The 21,985-nt window shown below is 39.9% G+C and overlaps 1 protein-coding gene across 1 annotated transcript in view; it reads left to right on the top strand.

Annotated features, from left to right (window-relative positions):
• The window catches only part of MDFIC2 (MyoD family inhibitor domain containing 2), a 39,414-nt gene extending 19,027 nt beyond the window's left edge, over positions 1–20,387 (top strand). Inside the window, exons 3-6 of the mRNA XM_031609504.2 lie at positions 4,603–4,641; positions 11,573–11,641; positions 16,278–16,499; positions 20,128–20,387. Coding sequence (XP_031465364.1) covers positions 4,603–4,641; positions 11,573–11,641; positions 16,278–16,499; positions 20,128–20,387 — 590 coding nt within the window. The remainder of the gene's footprint in view (positions 1–4,602; positions 4,642–11,572; positions 11,642–16,277; positions 16,500–20,127) is intronic.
• Positions 20,388–21,985: the final 1,598 nt, after the last annotated feature.

Genomic DNA, 21,985 nt, shown 5'->3' with positions numbered 1-21,985 from the left:
AAATATAATCCATATAACAAGTTAGTGGATGGAGTGAATGTGGTAAGAAAATAAACACATTAAACCCATTTTAGAAGGTGGCATTAATCTGCAGCTGTACCACACTTGATCCAAAAGACAGGAATAGAAATAACTACAGTGTGAAACAATTTTGATAAACATCAGTGCCGTATCATTACATATTATGCTATGTATAAAATACTTTAAGAAAAAGACATGTGATGTAAAATAAACTGAGGTCATATCTGGAAGAGTGGCTTTTGTGGTTAAGTGTGAAATGGAACAATGTTATATATGACTTCAGACACCAGAAATTGGGCTGGGAAAGCTGTAAGCAAATGCAGGTGGAAACTGTTATACAGGGAACGTTTTTGACTGGGAGAAATAGCAGCTTTATAGGAAAATAATGGAGTGAAAGAAGGAAGCAGCCTTACACAGTTAAAAAAATAAATCACAACAGCCCTTAGCACACGCTGATCAGTGATAGCTTTGGTAGTGCCTTCCCAAACACTTCCTGTGGCCTTCTCTGATAGGAAGGTGATGCAGCTGTTTTGGTACGACCTGCTTCTGGTACCTTCACTATCAGCAAAACATAACACAGCCCTGGTTCCCTGCTTAGCATTGAGTCCCCAGCCAGCATGTAAGTTTACAGTGTCCGAAATAAGCTAAGCACCGTGTTAAGATCAGCAATAACAAGAGCTTAATGTTTCACTGAAAAGATTCAAGAGTCCACATGTGTTAAGACAGTTACTCAAGTTGTAGAAATGCTGTTTCCATAAGAAAAACCACTGAGGAAGCAATCTTTTGCTTTAGCTACAGTCTTAAAGCTGACAAAGCCTACAGCTTTCTGAACGTGAAATTAACCAAGTTTTCCAATCTTTTTATAAAGAGCTGAAGAAATTCCTTTATTTCTTCAAATGGGATTAATCTTTTCATTATCTGACTTCAGTCACCTGTAAGTTTAGTTTCTAGCCTAAGTTATTATTTTTACCGTTATTATTTATAGCCAACCACCGCAGGGTAGAAGGGCAAGGAGCATGGACTAAACATTTCTTCCAAGGAGCAACTCATTCCTGGCTTAAACTCTCCTATCAAGAGAGGCTGCGGTGCCAGCAGGACATTCATCTCTCCTTTTGATTATTGCAGGAGTTTAGGGCAGACAGCAGCTGCTGCTATGAACGCCACCCAAAAGGAGACCAACCCTATTATAGCAGGAGCGGTTTTAATGCCTGCGCCTAGCTGCAGACACTCAAAATGCTCAACTCTGAAATGATTATTTTTCATCTGGAACATTTTTTTTTTTAACAGTATTTCATAGCAAACAACCATGCTAAAGCTTCAGATGGCCGAAAATAACGCTCACATTTGCAATTGTCACAGACTGGTTAGCAGTACTGCACGACTCAGAAGCGCACAGCATGATGACAGTTTCAAGCCAAACTGTTGTGACCAGCTAGTATGGCATATAAACAGGAACAGAGAAGAATACAGCCTCAACATTTGAGACAACAAAGAAAGAATGGAATGATTGCTACATAAAAGATATTTCAAAGACCTCCCAGAAAAGCAAGCATAAAAATCCCCAATAAAAAGGCTCAGCAAGAAAACTGTCACACCCCCTAATCCTCAGCAGACTTTAACAAGATGTTTGCATGAGCCAGAGATTGTCTCCTTCCCCAGAAGACAAAAGACAGAAAAAACAATACTGTCTAGCATAGGATTAGGAGGCAAGAGATAGATAAAAAGGATTCCTTAACCTCACAATTAGAAACCCCAACTCTCCAGCCAAAAGGATAATCAGAAACAGACTGCAAACCTTTGTCACAGTAATTGCTGCAACTATTTTTACTCTTTGAAAGTTGATATATTTTCTGATTTTTATTATTTATTGCCACCCCAAGAAAGGTTTTGATAGCCACTTAACTACAAGACAACTGCTGCTGACAAACCACAATCCAGCACACATGGCAATAACCTTTTATTCCTCCTTCCTTGAATTTCCATCACCACCAACCAGGCAAAAATTAGATTATCTATGCTCATAGCAGCTATCCAGTAAATGTTTAATTAAAAGCAAAATTACATGCACTGCACTGGCCTTCTAACAAACGGTTGTCTTACTGTGCCCTAAACCAGAATTGCACATAGGATCCTCATGGCATAAGCATTTACTCCGGTTGAAAAGGAAACAACTTGGTTGTTATAATGAGCATCTTTAGCTTTATTTGGTATGAGGAATGCCTTTCAACAGAAGGCAGAGTACTGGCAAGTGTAGAAAACAGACTTGGAGGAGGAGGAATCCTGCAGTCTGGAAAGAAAGTAGAGTCTGCAAAATTTGACCCTCCTGCAGTAGTTAAATGGTGACCATAAACTGTAATGGCCATAGAAGTTAACTGCGTAAAAGTTTAAGACTCCTTCTGAAGCTGAACAAGGCAACCACAAGACATCGACAACCACATTTACAGGGCATATATTAGCTCACAACCATTACTTCAGTGCCAAAACAATCGTATGTGATTAAGAAGTGTACATGTTCCCACTTTATAGGAGTGGATTTGAGGCATGCAGGAATTCAGTGCTTTGTTCAAGCACTCTGTGAGGATTTAAGCAGTCACCATCTCCAGTGGGCAGCTGATATTGCTGAAGTTTTCCAGTCTTCCTGGTGCTCTCAGGAAAGCAAAGATACAGCACATTTGCAAACTGTCACTTTACTCTTGTGATTTTGTCTGTCTATCTATGGGATCTTAAATTTCTTGCCTTAATTTCCATGGTCCTGTTCCATGCAAGATACACATCACAGTAGAGCTGCCATATATTCTGGAGGAGATGAAGGTAAGCTACTTGAAAGCACGTAGAGCTTGGCAGGGATGCCACCTTACCCCTTGCCATTTGTTACAGAAACATGTAAACACATCACAATTCCTAGAAGAGTCATGAAATGAATACATGGAAAAGGCATGAATTCCCAATTGCTTTAGGAATTTCAGAGCATACAAAGCTTAGTTTGCACAGAATTCTTATAATAAAAAGTAGTAACATCACTTACAGACTTCTAAGTAAGATTTCTGGACCATGGACTAAGCAAAAGCAACTAACCACATACATCCCCAAGGCAGGCAGTACCAGCATACAAAGCAAAGCAACACAAAATGCCAATCAATGCAGGGTGAAGCAAAAGGTAGTAGCATGATTTGTGTGGTGGCATGAGTAAATTAACTTCTTCAGCAACCAAGCATCCCAGGGACTCCAGGTCTTGCCTGTGGGGTAGTGTAGGTGACCCACAGCACACATCCCCATGCCATCAGGACCTTCATTGCTGCCTGCAGAGAAGCCAGATTAGGAGCTTGGGAACAGGGCTGTGGCTCCCTGTCTGTTGTCTAAAATCATTTCCAGCTCAAGTTCTTCTTGTTTTATAAGCAAGCTTCTGTTGCCACTACTACAAACTCTACCTGAGATTTACAAGTTAGGCTAGGCTTTTTCTTAGTTCACACATATAGCTCCAGATCTACCAAATAAATAAAGATCTGAAATTTTTTATGAGTGACACCTGCACAGCACAAAATCCCACATGCTGTAGTGCAGCAATGCCACCCAAGTATACAGACCTTCCCTCCAAGCAGAGGAGAAATGCGTATTGCTCCAGACACTATTACATTTCTGCTTTGTCATCATCATTGATTTTATGATACTCAGATACTACAGTGATGAAAGACAGTGTAAAGCCCTAATACAGCTGAAAATCTGGCAAACTTTGTCTTATTCAAACAGAAAAATAAAGATAGGTGATCTAAATTTGAACCCCCCTAGCATATCACAAAACCTCAGCTCAGAAAATATAAGGGCATGAATAAGAGATGTTTAAATAATGACTTACTCTTCTTGCTTCAAGAACTGAAAGTCCAACATCTATATATTTACCATTGATAGGAAAAGGATTGTGACGACGCACACAGTGATGAGGCCTATACTCAGGTTCATTACCAGTATTTTCCTCGGTTGCAATTATTTTAATGACGACTTTTGCCTAATTAAGATTTTCATGATTTGGTGTAGGAAGCAGATACAACACCTGATACAGCATGTCCTGAAGCTAAGCACTTCCAATCAGCTTTAACAAGCATTAGCTTGGTCCCTTACAAAGCAAGGCACAGCCATTTCCCTCATCAGCTGAAAACAACTCAGACATCAGCCAACAAAAAGACGTAGCCAAGACCGTAAGTTTTACTCACTCAGATTCATGGATGCACCAACAAGCTGAGGTCCTCAGGGAGTTGCAGCTCCTCTGGCTGTGTTGCGCTGACTGTATGGAATCCAACTGCATCCCCTGGGGAAACATTGCATCTCAGTCTGAAAGGCCAGAGGATGCTGGGCCCTTTAGAGCAGAGTTATCTCCCAGTTTCTATCAAGAAAACTTTGTTTCCTTTCTTGTGAAGTCAATCAGGAGACAAAGCCTCCAAGTCCAGCAGCCTGACTTCTAACTTCCCTCCAACAACAATGCAGTTTTGCAAAACACCCATGTTTACATGGGGTAACAACACCACCTCACCAGCTGAGGAGTTTTCCTGCTCAGTGAAGCCTTCCTTTCCCATTCTTGTTTTCCAGAACTGGACAAGCCCATCCTCCAGCCCCATGGAGACTCAGGTAAGATCCCCACATCCTCAGCTCCTTCTCCTCAAGGTACCATGTAACTACTAAAATGGTCCCTTTCATGAATAAAGAGGGAATGAGATATTCTAACTCCATGGGGAATATGAGCAAAGTGTTTCTTCCTTAATTATTGACACATCATGTTTCAGTTTATCTTCTACAGAAAGAATATTTTTGTTTTACTATGAATTGGAGAAATATTTCAAGGTTTAGTCCAATATAACAGAACAAAGAAAGAACTGCTGTGCAGTTAACTTAGCCTACATGCTCAAGAACACAAGGAATTTTCTTCTGAAAACTGAGTGAAAACTCAAAGAGCCAACCTATAAGCCACATCTGCCTGTTTTAATTTACTAAATCTCAGACAAAACACAAAGAGACAGTAAGTTCCTAAAAGCTGCACCTTACCTGAAGAATAACCACAACCTCACCATACCTTCATCCTACCTGTATTTATCTGCTGAGGAAGCAGTAACAGCCATGGCCTCCTCCCTTCCTTCCCAGCTGACAGCATTTTCCTGATTGAGGGGGTGTAACCCTTCACAACCACCTCAAAACCTTCAGAGCAAGGGAAGATCAGTCAATTTAACCCCTCCCTACACAGCTACAGCAGATTTTGAATGTCTGTCTGCTTTCTTCTGCTGATGACCTTTGGTTGTATAGTCCCAGTCTGAGCTAACCCAAGCTTTTCAGATTTTGGAAGCAGCCCTCAACAGTCTTTTCTCCGACTGTTAATTAGAATGTTACTAATTAGAAGATGAACACGCTAGGCTGGGCCCTACCAGTAACAGTGAACTGGCTGTATTAAAGTCCACGTCATCCAAAAATGTTCCATAAGCATCTTGCCCCCATCAAGGTAATTCTCAACGCAATGTCCAAGACCCTGCTGATGCAAGCCAACAGCCTACCACTATTTGTATTGCACACACACACAGGATGCAAAGTTTCTCTGGTAGTTAAAGGACACTTCTGGGGTTTGGTGGGCAAGGTCAAGCCAATGTTAGTCTGCTCTGATAAAGCATGAGGAGGTAAATCATTCTGTGCAACTCAGAAGTCACTCAGATGGTACTTTTGGCGTTCTCCCCCCCCTCGTGCTTTTGTTCTGTCAGTCTGAAGAGAACAGCTCGTGTGATGTAATTTAGAATGGAGCTTTTTTAAAGCTTTCACTCAGGAAAAGCTTCAGGAGCTCTGGGGGTATAGCTTAGCTCTGAGAAACAGAAAGAAAGCAAGTTTGCATTGACAGCTTGATCCCAGAGAGAGGTGGCTGCCTGCTTGTCTAACAGGTCCTCTGGGTCTGGATGAGGCAGAGACAGAGGAGCAGTCATATTAAGTGAACGTGCGCTGCCAATGTTAAAGGAACAATTACCATTATTCTGCATAGTTCACTGTTTGCTACTGCGATTTCCTTCAATAAAACCTCTTTTCACTTGCCAATTGGAGCTTGTCATGTAACAATATTTCTTATGCACAATACACATACTAAAATGCCCCTGTGTTTTTAATACATTTATAGTTGTTAACAATAGCGGTATAGTGACAGAAAAAATGTACTTGCTTTGAATACAGAATTGACTGAAAAAAGAACAAACCAGAGACCATCTTCTTAAGGATTAATGGGGTTAAGTTTTGCCTAAACCGAATGTTAAAGCAGTGACACCTCTTCCATTTCATTCACACCCAGGACCTAGGCTGTGACCTCCTTGCTTTTAAGGGGAGGTCCGCCTGAGCCTTCCTGAAACTTTTGACTGGAGGAAGGGTTGAGGAGAGGGATGAGCTCCTCCAATGGGTCTTCTCATCTATTCTTGTGTCTGTGCAGCCCCACAAGGGTGCTGCTCTTGGAGTTTTGGCAAGCTCAGTGCCCAGTGCCCAACCAGCCCCCGATCCCTGTGCATGGCCCTCATCAGGCATCAGGAAAGCTCTTTGGGAGTGCAGTTCCATGCGATACAGGACAGACAGTGGGTGTTAGGGAGATTTCAAGAAATCTGTAGCTCTCCACTGAAAGCCTGAATGTACAATGAAGACTTTGTGCTTGTACTACACATGCCAATGCTACACAGCCAGGCAGAAACGGCCACAGTGAAGGTGCCGTGGTGAGAAGAATTTAAGTATTTGCTGGTGACCGGGCTGAACCTAATATTTCATGTGCTCAAATGATCAAGCAGGTGTTTGGAAACGTTAGAAGCACAGTTACGAAGGCAATTTTGTTCTGCCATAAGATTCATTGTTTCTAAGAACACTGTTTTGTTCCATATGTTTTTGTATAAACAGGGAGGGACATCTTGAGTTTCACTGCTCTCTCCTACGCTATCCAGGAGTAGTGAGCGGTAGGCTGCATTTTTCAATATACTTTAAGAAATCATGCTGGTTTTATGGTGTTTTCACCCACCAAATTCAAGTGCTGACAGCCTCAGAGCTCCTCTGGCATTAATGCTGCGCGATGATATCTTTGTGACCATAACTGCCAAAGACCACGGGATGCAAAAGGAAGACAGCGTGTGACAAGCTCACAAATTCTGACTGTTTCTGCTCTAAAATTTCAACTTCTCAACAGATAGAGCTTACCAAATATGAAACCTGTCCAAATTTAATGACAGAGGAAAAAATACTGAAAAAGAAACACCTTTGTAATAAATTCAGTAGTAGTTCATCTATAAATTTCTCAAACTAAACAGTAAGCAATTGCACAGGCATGTCCATCAGTGAGATTTACCTTTAGTTACTGTGCCAACATATTAAAGAAACCCCTGCCCACTTCTTGGCTCTCCGTTCTGGTTGGGTTTGGTTTTTGAAACTTGATCATATTGGCAGACAGTCTTAACCTCACCAATAGGGAGAGCAGTTAACCCTGAGAGGAAGGAAGGAAGACTGAATTAATGCAGCAGTGCTGCTGAGACAAGGATATAACAATAATAAGATTTATTTTTTCTTTCATTTGAAAAATAACACGATCAATTCAGATAAGATAATGTGTCAGAATCACCAGCTTCATGCTGAAAGTGACGAATAAGGAGAATTGAGGAGTTCTGAGTTATCTATAAAACAGGAAGAAAACAAAAGAGGATGTGGAAAGACTTTGTTTCTCTTTACTACAACTTTCCAGGGCTGTTTTATGGGATGGAGCTGTCACATGACCCAAAAGTCCAATCTAGGGCTTAAAATCAGTGTCAGAAATTGCTGCTCCTTCAAAGCACGAAGGTGTACATGAAACACCATGAGGTCCTGCTGCCTTCTGCACTAGCTTGTCTTACTGTCATGGATAAATTTCACACTGTCACAGCAACTAGAACACGAATAGAGATGTGAAGAAAAACTTGGTAGGAAAGGAAACAGGGCCTGAAGCAGAACGTGGAAGATCTAGCCTGGAAACAAACCCTGGGGGCTCTGGCACATCTATCCTGAAGGATGCACAGCCATATCCTGCACCCGAGCCCACTGGTTTCTGTGACCTGTTGACCAACTGAGGTTACTTCTCTGCTGCAGTTTCATACTTAATCCCAAAGCTGTGAAGTTGCTGTGAAAACCCAGTGATTTATCCAAGGTGCATCATCTGAGGGGCCCAAGGACCTGGTGCTGAGCTGTGGCAGTGCATGGCTCTGGTGTGCACCTGCAAACCATCCTGGGAACGTGCCACAAAAGCAGTTGTGAATTTTGCTATTGTGCTCCTTGGGAGCATGAATTATGTCTGGTGTCTAATGCAGATGATGATGTCTGATGCAATAGGCCCTTTTGAATTAGTGTGTAAAAACCTTTTCATAAAGTGTTTCGTCTCCCCTTTTTTTCAAAGTCCATTGCGACTGTAAAGTATAAGTGAACAACATAAAATTCACACTGATCCTTTCAGTTCTTTTTTTAAGCATCCTTAAATCCAGCTTTTTTTTTTTTTTTTTTTTTTCTTGGCTGTACATCCTTACTTTTTATAGTTAAAAGTAATTTTTAAGCAAAAAAGAACATAAACAATATACACTGACTCTTGACACTCCATTGCTTTTTTAAACTAGAATAATAAAAATTTGCAAATGAACAAAAGAGTGGGAGGAAGATATCTGATTTACAATGTTTTTGAGATAAAGAACACTATAAAAAAAGATCAATGTGAATAATAAAGCATTGTTAACTGAGTCATGACATTTCTATTCTCAGTGAAGATTTGAACAGTAGAGCTCTGCAAATGAGCACCTTGTGCCATTTTCAAAGTGGGAGGAAGACATATAATTATAATTTTTAAAGTGAAGAGAATTTTTAAAAAATCTCTGTTAAAAAGTTTATTGAAAAACATATCGACATATCAGTATGACATAAATTACTTTAATTTTATTAAACTAAGAGAGGGGAAAACCTCTTTTTGAAGACTGGCTGCAGAAAGCATTCCTTGAAAAGAATTTTCTTTATTAAAAACTCTTTTCCTAAGATGAAACAGCACTGAATGTCAGCACTACCGTATATTTATTCTGTAACTCTTCCAGCAGCTGAGATCTATAAAAGAAACATATTTTCAAAACAGTTTTAACCTCCATTGTCTTGATCGTTCGTATTAACGTTTTTCATGTCACCTATTGAAATCCCTTAAAGGAACCTTTTATTCAGTCAAAATTAATGAAGCCGTTTTCTTAAACAGCCTCCAGAAAGTAAAAAGGATGTAACGTTATGCGTTTTATTTGACATATGTTCTCTGCCATTTCACTTATTTGTGTGACGAGAGCAAAACATCATATATGTGTTATCAATTCTGCAGAGAAAAGTGATTTTGAAAGAGAAGAAAACTAACTGTGCTCTTGCTGTGTGTGCAGTTTAAATTCAGAGTAAAAATACAGCATTGATCAGATTACCCCAGTTGAGTCATTTAGTGCCTTAGCACTCCTCAAGTTAGGGCCCAGCTGTGAAATCATAGTTGGGGCCAAACTTTGCTGCTAGGTGTGTGCACATGGCTCCCATTTTCTTCAAAGAGAATGGCACACATGGCCAATATTTAACTTTCACCTCTTCCATTTTTCAGCTAGCAGAGCCAGAACCAATGCAGGCAATTTAATAGAATTAAAAATATAGTCAAGATTTCCAGGACTTACTAGTGATTTGGGCTATATAATTCAATACACCTCAAAGCGCAGATGCTGAGCGTATTCTAAAAATCAGGCCATCTCAAATATCCTATTTTAAGCAAGTAAAATTGTAAATCTCTTTGAGCATTTTGGCCATCAGATTCTAATGCCAACAGGGTGCAGGATACCTCTTCAAAATTCTAAGTTCCAATTTCTGGGTTGGCTGAGATGCCTGGCTGACTTACCATTTCCTATCCCATTTTGGGTATCGTGGTGTTTGCTCTCATTTCACCTCTCTGCCATTAGCAGCAGGGCTTGAACACAGCACAGATGCCCAGCTGCGGTATCTGCCTCCTCAAGAAAATGTAGGGTGCAGTGCAGTGAATCCTTTGGGATGGACCACATGACTTTGAGGTACATAAGTATGCATCCCAAAGCAGCTTCTAGATGCCCCAAGGTATATGCAGATCTTCATTTCAGCTCAAGGTCAGGTGGAAAACTTTCCTACCATCCTTCCTGACTCTTCCCTTCGTTTTCCCCCAACTCCATCTGTTCCTCACCCATCTCCTTCCCTCCACACTCGCCTCCCTCTTCTTCCTGTGTCCATCTGTTCCCTCCTTCCTCAGTACGAGCTGGGGAAGGGAATTCAGTCATTCACTGAACAGATTTCAAGACCAACACCCTCCCTTTCCCGTTCTAACTTCATTCATCATGGTAAAAATTATAATGAATAGAAATGTTGAAGGTGAAAATTTATTAGGGATTGTGTTGCTTTCTTATATCAAAAGCAGTTAAAGCTACATATAAACATTGGCTTCATTCATTTTTTTAATATATGGTATAATTAGTGAGAAATATTAGTGGAAGTGCTTGGTATGCAGTCCATCAACACATGCCTGTCAGAGTTTAGGATCTGGGCCAAAATTTTTTGCTAGTCCTCTGATAGATTTATAATAAGCCTATAGAAGGTTTTACAGTCAGCTGGGTCACTAATTCATAAAGTTAAAATGTATGCAATGAGGTCAAAAATTCACTATTGATAAAATGCCCCCTCCAGGGATTGCACCATTAACTTTGTTACTGCAACGGCAAAAAATAAAAATAAAAAAAGAAAAGTAAACCCAGAGCTTCTGTGAATTACCAGTCCATCATCATAAATCAGAAGAGAACTTACACAAGTTCATGATGTCATACAAATATTTATAGCCTTGTGTACTATTTCCTGTTGCCCTATTATAAAAATAAAGTATCTAGATCCCTTGTATCCTCAAGCCTGAGCTCAGCAAAATGCAATGAGCAGGAGCCCATGAGTGCACCTACAGTTTACCAGTCAGGATCTACCCGGGCTTATTGTAGGGCAAGCCCCATCCCACTTCGTCTCTCAGACTCCGGGTGAAGAAGGAAGGGAGAATGAATACTCCAAGCACTGCATGGGAAATGGATAGTTGGGCAAGTGCAAGAGAGTTGGAGGAGCTCAGCACTCACAGGAGGACCTTGGGCATCTTGTTCACCAGGAGGGCTAAGCTATGGAGGCTGGGCCTTGAGTGTCTTCCTTCCTCCTCCTTCACTGGCCTCATCTAAGGTCTCTAGGGTACTTGGGAATGGATGATGGCCTCTAGTTCATTACAAATATCCCAGTCCCAACACTTTCTGTAACAAATCAAAGTAAGAACTACTGTGCCTGTGTTGATTCCTTTGTCCTGACCCCTCAGATAAAACTTTCTCAAGGAATGAGACCTTTAAGGTCTCTTCTAACCCAAGTCATTCTGTGTCTCTATGAAGGAAGCATGCTTGACTCCCTTAAATGACTGGTGGTTGGAGAAATTTCTGTGCTGAGCCACATCTTTTTACAGTGTTTCTCTGTAATGTTGTGTTGTTTTTCCACCAAGACAGCTGCACCAGCTCCCTGCCTCTCCCAGTTCTCCGTGAGGTGATGCTGAGCAGTGAGGACCACCCAGGTAAGCTGGCAGCCCCATACACGTGTCACATCACACCATGCAGCTGCACATCTGGCCTCCCCTCACATTGCTGCAAATAATTATTTAAAGAAAAAAATGGTGTCCTTTAGACAGGTGACCAAAGGTCTTTTTCTTACTTCCTTCTCTCTCTCTTTTTTCTGGAGTTTGGGTTTCATTTTTCTGTGAGTCTTTTCAAACCAACTGAGCTCAGTTCAGGTCTTTAAACTTACAAGTTATACTCCATCAGGTCTGATGTGGCTCTGCTGGCTCCATCTCAGGACTGAATGGACATGGCACTCAGCTCCTCAAGTGATGAGCACGTGCTATATTAAATAGACAGGTAGTGACAGCAGTGCTTAGGATAGGGAACGGCAGGGAGATCAGCCAGGCATTCCTTCAATGTTTCTTCTGCACTGATATACGAAGATGCCTCACGGTGAAATTAAGTTGTTGCACATCCTAAACTGCCAGTTTTCCACAGAATTCACTGTTAACCCTTGGGACTCCTTGCCCCAGGAACACAAAGCTGGGGCTGCAACCAGGCTGGATTGGGAACAAATACAATCGGTGAGCAGAGCCACACACCCACTTGTCCCTGGTTGTAAGATGTACATGAGCTCTACATGGCTCTGCAGCATTGCCCATATTGCTTCAAGCCCCGTCCAGCAGAACACAGCCATCTCATTCCCACAGTCCCTCACCAAAAGAAAAGCAGACTTAAAGCCCTTATATGCCATTGTATAAAAACTAATTTCTAAAGTGTGCTAGGAAATTCTACCAGGGCTGCAAGACCCTGGTTTGTGCCTGAGCCAATGAAGAGAAATAGGGGTCAGGTGACCTGCTGTAAATACCAGTCTCAAACAGCACCGCTGCTCCTTGCTATTAACAAGAGGGATCTGTGGCTGGCATCAGTGGGAAGCAGGTGATTTACTTTGTGCTTTCACGAATTCAGATGCTGTAGTCAGTGGCCTGAATCACCCGGCTTAATAAACGTCTCAATACTCACATTAAATTTCTACTATTTGTCTTTAATACAAACATGGGTAAGCAATCCCAGTTCCCTGCTATAACAGTCCAAGCAAGCCCCAGCTTCCCTGGATGAAGAATAAATTGGCTACTCCTGGATACTCTTTAAAAGTGGTACATTAAGAGAATTTGCCCCTAACTACCTCTAACAGTCTAACCAACACAAAATAGCTTGAGATCTTTTTTATCACACTGCACCTATTTTTCTCTTCTAATCCAGTTCAGTGAGTGATTTCTACCTGTTAAAAATGGGCATCTATGGACGTGTGGAACTGTGGATACAGGCTTTTAGAAGACAGTAACGAAGTTTCACCTCCTGCCCATCTCCAATTGAAATTTTTTTTTACGTTCTCATTTAAAAGCAGTCATAAATAATACCAGCTATACATAATATATATATTTTAAATCCTGTTTGGCTCTGCTTATTTGTTCTCATCTCTCAGCCTATTACTGCTCCATGCAGAAACAAACTATAAAAAAAGGGAAAAAAAAAAAAAAAAAAAAAAAAAGCTAACCACTTTTTTATGCTGGTCTAGCATAGTCTTTATTTCTTTAAACACTTTGTGCAAACATTAAATTGATAAAAGACATAATGTAGAAGGACCCACAGCTGAACTGAAGGTAATTGCATAAAAATGAAATGGAGACCTATAATTGTACACTGCTTTAGCCTCTATCGCACTGTTTTCTGGAAGCACGGATCTCGCTTGTCATAGCAACTTGCTTGTTACGGTGATTGCATGAAGACTTGATCTAGCTGTACAAGACAAGTATAACATTACTTGAAGGGAGCTTTTCAAACTAAGAGTCTGACACTAAAATGTACTGTATTTTCAAAGATGTAGTGTGCTTTAACAAACAGAAGAGTCCTTGAATGACAGCTTTTGTTACCCTTTTGTTTGATGGTGCTGTATTGAAAAATTCAGGTTATGTCTATGCCTTTCTATTTCTGGTTTTGATTTCTCTTCAACAGCACTTCAAGAATAAAAATTAACTTGAAGCATGAATAGTAGAAGTCGGTGGATACAGTAAATGTTAGTCTGGCATTTACTGATTACTTCCGTCTGATTTTTTTCGGTCTCGTTTGTTGAATGCTCAAATGCATTCCGTGGGCCATTGTGTTGTGGCAAAATAGGGAAACTGAACAGATATATTGCAATTTAAAATATATCCAACTTAGACATTAGGGCTGATTTTGAAAGGGGGAAATGATATAAAATGTCATTCTTGCATAGACCTTTCAATCTGACCTACATGTATTCAACTGCTCAGCCCATGTTCAGCTCTCAGCCTGGACGAGTAAGATCCATTTGTAAGACTGGTACCTGAATACCAGGTGGGGCACGTGCTTTTTGGACCCACAAATCAATTATTATCCAATAATAGCAATGCACGACCAGGAGCACATTGCTTCCTCCAGATCTCTGCTACTTCCATTAACATCGCCTTTCTAGGAGATGGAATATTATTGGAAGAAAGCACAGGGGAAATTGTGATATGTCATTGATTTATAAACACTGGAAAATAGTAGTTACTGTACATATAAGTACACCCAAATTGCATGAATTTTCACATTTTGGATTCAAGAGGTTAATCAAGAAGTAGCAGAGGAAAAAAAAAACTATACTTATTGCTCTGGAAAAAAAGCTATCAACAAAATTATTATAGTCAAAAAACCACAGACACATTTGTCCAGGACTCTCATTTCCTTCAATCAAGTGTGCAACCTACTGCTGCATCACACCCTGAGGAGCTGCTGCCTCTTCTGCCCTTCTCAAGTCTCACCTGTGGCTTTCTGTCATCATAATGCTCACAAAACCTGACAGCTGTAGGTTTCCAAGCCCCCTCTCTGTGCCACTACTGCCTTACTGCCTCCTTCCTTCCATTTCTCCCTATCCTACCAGTCACTCCTTGCCTAAGGCCAACCTATAGACTTTCTGGGACAGGGAAACCCACAGTTCCTTTACAGCAGACCTCGTCTTTACTACAAGTTCACAATCTAGAAAAAAAATACCTGCCAACAAACATTTTATAACCATGATTTAAAATAAAAATGAATACTCTATCTTAGCATTTCCTCTTATCCTCTTCCATGCTATTACTCTGATAAGCTCTGCCCAGCTTTCTCATTCTTAGAAACACCACTGCACGAAGATGACAGTGGGATGAAATCTGACTATAGGTAAAATCTTATATGAAATTTTCACGCATTCCATAAGTAAGTGGACAAAACAGAGAGGACTTGGGGTCTATCTTCTCCATCACCCTGTAATAGAAAACAGCTTATAGAAAGGTCTTCACCTTTTCTTCTCCAGGACGAACAAATCCAGCTCCTTCTGCCTCTCCTCTTACATCAGGCACGCCTCACCACTTTGCTGAGTTCCATGAGACAGTTATACCTGAAACCTTTGCTTCCTCCTAGTTCAAGCCCAATGGTCACAATTTTTTTTATCTGCTCATCTTGCAGTCCACTCATCCTGCCCAGATTTCCTCCTTGTAGGAGCTCAACTGCAAGGTTTCACTCTTTATCAGTCTTTTCTTCTTGGCTTTTCTTTAATATACAGCAGGCATCAAAAGTACCTGAAAAACAAGAGATAAGCAAGATCTCTCTTCTGGCTCCTTGCAGCAGAAAGCAGACTGTCTGCTTTAGAGTATTTACTGATCTTCTTTGAAAGTAACGTTTGCAAAACAGAGGTGTTTGTAAAGATTGATTTTCTGTATATAGCTTAAGATCAACATATCACAAGATTCAAGCAAGATAAGAAGTGAGGCTGTGCTTGATGTGAGGTGCAGGAGTTAATCAGTAGAAGATAAGAACTAATGAGGTTTTATCATCCCAGTAGTAGAGCAAATGACTGTGTTTCTTGGACTCTTGATCACATTGGAAAATAAGTATAACTGTACATCAACCCATGTTTATCTGCTCCTAAGTAGTTCTTCAAGAACACATTGAGTTCAGAACTCTTCTCCCCTAATTGGGACTTAGAAGTAAGTCTCTGGTTTTTGAGATAACTCTGAGGAACAATGACAGCATGTGAAATACCCCATCTTCTAGCTGAATTTCAGGCTAGCAATACAAACATGGATGAAGTTATAAAATAACAAAATTTAAAACAATGATAATCTGATTTTCTTTGCAACGAGACTATGAACCATGATCAGCTGGCACAACTCCATCTGGGTACTACCTACACACATTGTTGGCTGTAAATTTAGGGAAACAAGAGCTGCTGTTGAAAAACCAAGTTACTGTTTTGCATTCTCACGTATCACAAACCGAAGTTAGGAGAACATACTCCAAATTCATTTCAGCTGAGGCTACAGTTCTGTTCTCTCTTCTCGCTTCCTGATCCCACCCAGTGGAAGGGAGTTATTACTTAGCCTATAAATCCTCTGGGTTTAAGAGAAAACCCTCAAGTGCAAGTTTACAATTGCTTGTTCGATGAATAAACTTTACATATGTAAAGGGACTGAAATCATCAAGCAGGGTTAGCCCTTAGAAGTAAACACCTATAGGCTTGGAAATTCTGCATATGTTATTCCCTCAGATCTATGCCTTAGTATCACAAACAAGTCTTTCTTTTTCCTTTTTTCTTCCTAATCCCACCAGAAAACCAGCTTACAAATGAAAAACATACAGATGAAAAGACTGTGAAAGGTATTGTCATGAGTTCTGTCGCAGAATTTAGCATGGCAGACACTTCATCAAAAGAAACCAAAAAGGAGAAGAAACTGTCAGAAGCAAGCAGATCATCCATTGCTTCCCTGGAGAAATGCAGAGAATTCACCTACATTGAAGATGATGCGTCAGTTCATCAGAGAGACAGTGATGGTATGTTTGGTAAAACAAATTGCATTTCTAAACAACAAGCACTTCAGAGCACAATGCATATCTAACTTGAAACAAATGCTTACATGCTTAATGGGAAGTTCAAGAACATAGCCAAAAGCAGTAATAAGTTCCTCTATAGCCATTTTCTCATTTGAGTGATGAGAATCTGTAGAAGAGAATCTTAAATTTTCAATGATATTAAAGTCTTAGAAGAGAGGCTTGCAGCCTACAGAGCTGCTGCTCTCCCCTACATGTAAACACTACACGTTGCTAAAGCATAACTTGCTCTTGGACTACTGATCAGAGCTGTGTCACCTTGTGAGATAAAGGAGCTGATCTTTTTAATTGTATAAGAGCATGGGTTAAGGAGCAGAGTAATCTGTGATTTTGTTGTTGTTAAAGAAGGAACTAAGAAAGAGGAGAAACGGTTGTGCACATAACAGACCATGGGCTATGACTCCTGGTCATGTAAATAGCATGACAGTCCTGATTTTAGTGAATAACCAGCACTTGAGAAGTTATTCCTGGTTATTAGCATAGATGTGAAAAAAGTACTTATGTGAATCATTTGTAAAGTTTCTAATGTGTTGTCTTATGCAATAATGGATAAGTGTTTCATATCAAGCAGTGCTGAGATCTATCACAGATGTGATAAAAATGATCCCTGAATTAAGAACTTCTGAATACAGGTCAACGCAATAAACTGCAATGCTGTCATGGAACAGCTACCATCTCTGTTGTAACAGTGATCCTGTAACAGAAGTGATGTCTCTGTCACTTCTGTTTAGAATGCATTTAATTTCAGTGAAGGACAGTCAGTGTTTATTCTGTTTAAGGGACTCATCCTCCAGCCCAGACACTCACTGTTTTCTGAGTTTATTGGCTATCAGATCAGGCCCCTCCATTATTACTGGCACACAGGTGTCCATATATGATGAAAATAGCAGATTTCATAATCCTTAAAAAGCAAAAGGAATTAAGAAAAAAATAATTAAAAGAAAAAAAAAAAAGCCATGCTCAATTAATAATGTGACATACTGGATGGAAGCCAAGAGAACCAAAGGAAACCAGATCTGTGGTTGTCACTGCATTGTGCACTGCTCTCCTTACTCTGACAAGTTACTGCTTACTTTACACACCTAAAAGGCTAAATCCTACTCACTGGTGCATGGAGGATCTCTGAAAGCAGAGCAATTGCAGATGTGCTGAGAGAAGAGCAGATCCAAAGCTCAGAGGTCTCACCATGCTGGCCCTGCTGGCATGAGCAAGCTCTAGTCCAGGTTTGTGCTGAACAGAGGGCAAACTGGCAGCCAGACAAGAGCAGGAAAAACTGGAGATGAGGCAGGCTGGCTAAATTATTATAAGTTCTTCTTTTGTGGTAATTAATCTACTAATGTAGAGAATGAGAGCTGAGGTCATTGTTCTCACTGAGATAAATGCAATAATGTCTTTTTGCAAACAGTGGGGAAAACAGAAGAGAAAACAGGAGATTGCATCTCCTTTTATGCAGTTTGTGGCTAATTTATTTTCAAATATATAAATGAATGCATAGGAATGGATGCTTAATTGCTAATATCTATTATTTATATACATTACCCCACTTAAAACAGGACAAAAAAAGCCTCACACATGCAGATTTTTCGAAATGTGTTACATCCATTATCACAGTTCATGGTGTGTGCTCTGATGGGAATTTAAAAGCATCTTTACTGCACATCACAGACTCTGTGCCGAAACATTACTTTATTATTAAAATCTTGTGCTTTTTGTGTGTTCCTTCTCCTGGATGGAGCTCTAAGGATGGTACCTTTTCTCTGAAGATTGAAGAAGCACCAATATGGTGAGCACATCAGGAAAGAAAAAAAAAAAAAAGATATTAGAAAACAGATCTCTGGAGAGGAAAAAAAAAAAAAAAACTAAAAGGAAAGATCCTTAATTGATACATGATTTTGAATATGATCTAGGTATAGAAAGGAAATTTCACAAACACATTAAGAAAAATAGTCTTAATTACACCACAGGCTACTGGATAAAATGATTACATTTTCTACACTGTAAATTTCATACAATTAAATGCAGCAGTGTCACCTTATAAAATGTTTCAATTTTATAATTATTTCAGTTCATTTACTTAGAAAAAAATATAAGCATGAATTTACTCAGTATCACCAAAATCTAGTCATTCTTATTCAACAGAACTGACTTAGAAGTTAGTTGTGCTTGTCTGAACCTAAATAGATCTTGACATATTTAAATAAGTATTAAAATTGATAGCATTGATGATGATATGCTACTAGGAAAGGAGTTCAATCACACGCTATTTGTTCTTGCTACCTGCTATAACTGCCTTTTTTTGTACACATAAAGACACTAGAATGATTTTTAATTTTGTTTTCCATCAAGAAATCTTTCGTAAAAAAAAAAAAAAAAAAAAAAAAAAAAAAGGAGCATAATTCTGGAAACTTTCTGGCAGTGAACTTTATGTTACGTGAGATAAAAAAATGCCACAACAGAACCAATGCAGTTGAATGAGTTCACAGTTAGTCATCCCAGGGCAAGAAACGCGGATGTAACCATATGCTTTCCTGAAAGAACCAATGAAAAGACATTCGTGTTGTTGAAAGCATTTTTCTTTTCCAAAAACAGGAAGGGGGAAAAAATGGAAACGTTTGGTTCTTTGCGATCCAACAGGATTCACACCGTCAGAATCCTGCACCTGCTTGGAGCCCTGCTGCACTCCACCATCCTCCCCAGATGCCATAGTTAGAACTTGGGGTGGTAACCAATTGGGTTGTTTTTTTTTTTTTTGAGGGGAGCGAATAGAAAACAGAAAGTCTTTTGTCACAGACAGACATCATCCTTCCTGATATTGTTTTCCAATTTTTTGTCTCATTTCGGAAATTGACAAGGCTGTAAATGAAAAGCTGGTAAAATTTGGGAGTGCAAGTAGAAGGGCCTTGGGCTGAGAATCCATCACACTGCCCTCCATAAATGCAGTTCTCTGTATTTGCTGTTACCCCTTCTCTTTGTCTAGGCCATCTAGCAGTCATTAAACAGTTCTATGGAATCAAACCTCAAATAGGAGCCAAACTGTAAGTAGATGAGGAATCTGTAATTGTTTTTTGCCCTGTACTGTGTGCACAGTTCTCAGAAGATCATCTCAGTCCTTATCCAAATACCACATCTAATTCATGGGCTAAGGTCACCATGTCCCACACATCCAGAGCAACTGTTACAGCAGTAAGAACCAGACCTGGAGAGTCTGAGGACCTACTCCACTGTCCACAAAAGCTTTGGGTGTTTGTGCATTGCCTTCCAGCAAGGACTGAATCAGAGCACAGCAAAAGGCAGCCCAGAAAAGATTTCCTCAAAAAAAGATTCAGTACCACATTACTTGTAGGCAAAAAATTACCCTTGAACGAGTTTTTTTGGGGGGAATTCTTTTGTTGATTTTTTTAACAAAGAAATTCTTCAAAGAAATAATTGCAGCAGTCTGTTTTTATCTTTCTGTACTTCCATAGTGTCAAATTAAAGGAATTATCTCATTTTTGCGTAATCACAGCAGCACAATATTGGGTAATCAAGCATGCCCTTTTTCTCATGTCTCCCTGCTTTTCCTTTTTCTTAGATGAATGTGCAACACTTATCCTGGCCTGCTTGTTCTGCCAATTTTGGGACTTTCTTATAATGCTGCCTGATACCTGTGAACACTGGCTGATAGATACCTGTTGTCCATCCAATAGATACTACCAGACCTCCGATGAAGACCACTCCAACAATGACTGCAACTGTGACTGTGACATTGATTGCAGCCTCTTTGAGTCCTGCCATGAGACTGGCGAATGCCTGGAACTTGCCATGGAGATTTCAGAAGTCTGCTATCGCTAATAGGAAAACAATTGACAGAAATCCTGACAACTGCCGGAAAGGGATTGGACAGAGTACAAGGAGACTTTTTTTTTTTAAGGGAAAAAAAAAAAGATAACAGGAATGTTTTCCAACCGGACTCTGCCATCATGCTGCTTCCACCCTGGAGGTCTGTATGTCTGTAACATACTGGTTCTATGATAATAAAGGGCAACAAAAAAGATCTCCTCCTTTGCCATAGACAACAACAGAATTCCTAAGTGCCAAGTGTGCTCAATGCGTTACCCGCTGCCAATGCAATGCTTTTATAAACCCCTAATTGCTTTAAACATGGATTTCCCCCGTTCACAAACACAGGGTGAATTAGGACATTCTTTTAGGACTGATATATATTAGTTCATCTCCCTAATGGATTCATACATAAACATGTATTACACATTGTTGGTTATTATTAATAATGTATGATACAGCATCATTTTATAATTAAAAATTTATTTATTCAATCTCTTAAAACACACTTATATGTTCAGTTTAGGTAGAAAAGAAAATTAAATGAATTAGAAACCATGCTAGCTGTAATTACAGCAAATGCCTCTAAAAATCTCCAGTGAATTTTGTGGAGGAAGCACTTTAACAGGGTAGTGCAACTCGACAGTGTATTAATGTGCGTGCCTATGGTTATGTAATAACAGGTTATGCCTATTGTTCATTAGTTGTAGAAAAGGGCTCCTTAAGTGTAATTAGCCTAAATGGGAATTGACTGCACACTTCCAGAGGAGAATTACCCCATGGATAGCCAGTAACTCCTTTGCCTGATTTTCATTTGCAAGATTCCTGCAAGCAGCAGAATATTGCCATCTATTCTAGTGGAAACAGGCATCTCCACCTGTGCACAAAAGATTACAAAATGACAGTATCTATCCTGGTTGTGCTTTCAGACTCCCTCTATCTCTTTTTCTGATGGCAGGTCTGATTAATAAAAAGGAAATACATATTGTGCATCACACATATGACAACAAAAGCATGTAAATTCAGCTGCCTCAGGGTGCAGAACGATCGAATTAAGCACAGAGGAAAATACAGAGTTGCTTGCTCACATTAGATATTTATAGACTAACAGCAAAGACCAAATTTGCTTTGTATAGTCACAAAACTTCTCCCAGGACCCCACTGATCTCAGTGTAGAAGTGCCTGGGGAATCCCAAACAGGAGTTCAGGACAAGATTACAGGATACTCAGCTTTACTGAAGTCATTGAAGCCACTTGTTTAATAATGTGAGCCTCAAATCTCCAGCCGTGACACACAAATATTAAATGTATAACAATACCAATGTGAATTACCATTGCTTTTCTCTTCCAGAAATCAGAAAGCAAGGAGTAGGTAAAAATGCTAACAATTTTTATCAAGTATCTTTCAAAGCTTAGTTACCTCATAGCAAATGAAACACTTCTACCATAACAAATAAAAAATGAGACAGCTTTGTGGACAACAAACCTAGAAATGCAGCTTAGTGTACCTTGCTTCTGTGCTCCTTCCAGGATATCGGTGAGGAAAATAATAGGCTTCCTTCTTCTAATTACAATGGCCTTTTGTGAGTTGCAGCCACCTGAAGGAAGAA

Source organism: Phasianus colchicus, chromosome 11 (assembly GCF_987193195.1).
Source record: "Phasianus colchicus chromosome 11, bPhaCol1.hap1.1, whole genome shotgun sequence".
NCBI lineage: Eukaryota > Metazoa > Chordata > Aves > Galliformes > Phasianidae > Phasianus > Phasianus colchicus.
The sequence above is the reverse complement of the archived record's forward strand: the minus strand, read 5'-3'. Positions and strand labels throughout refer to the sequence as shown.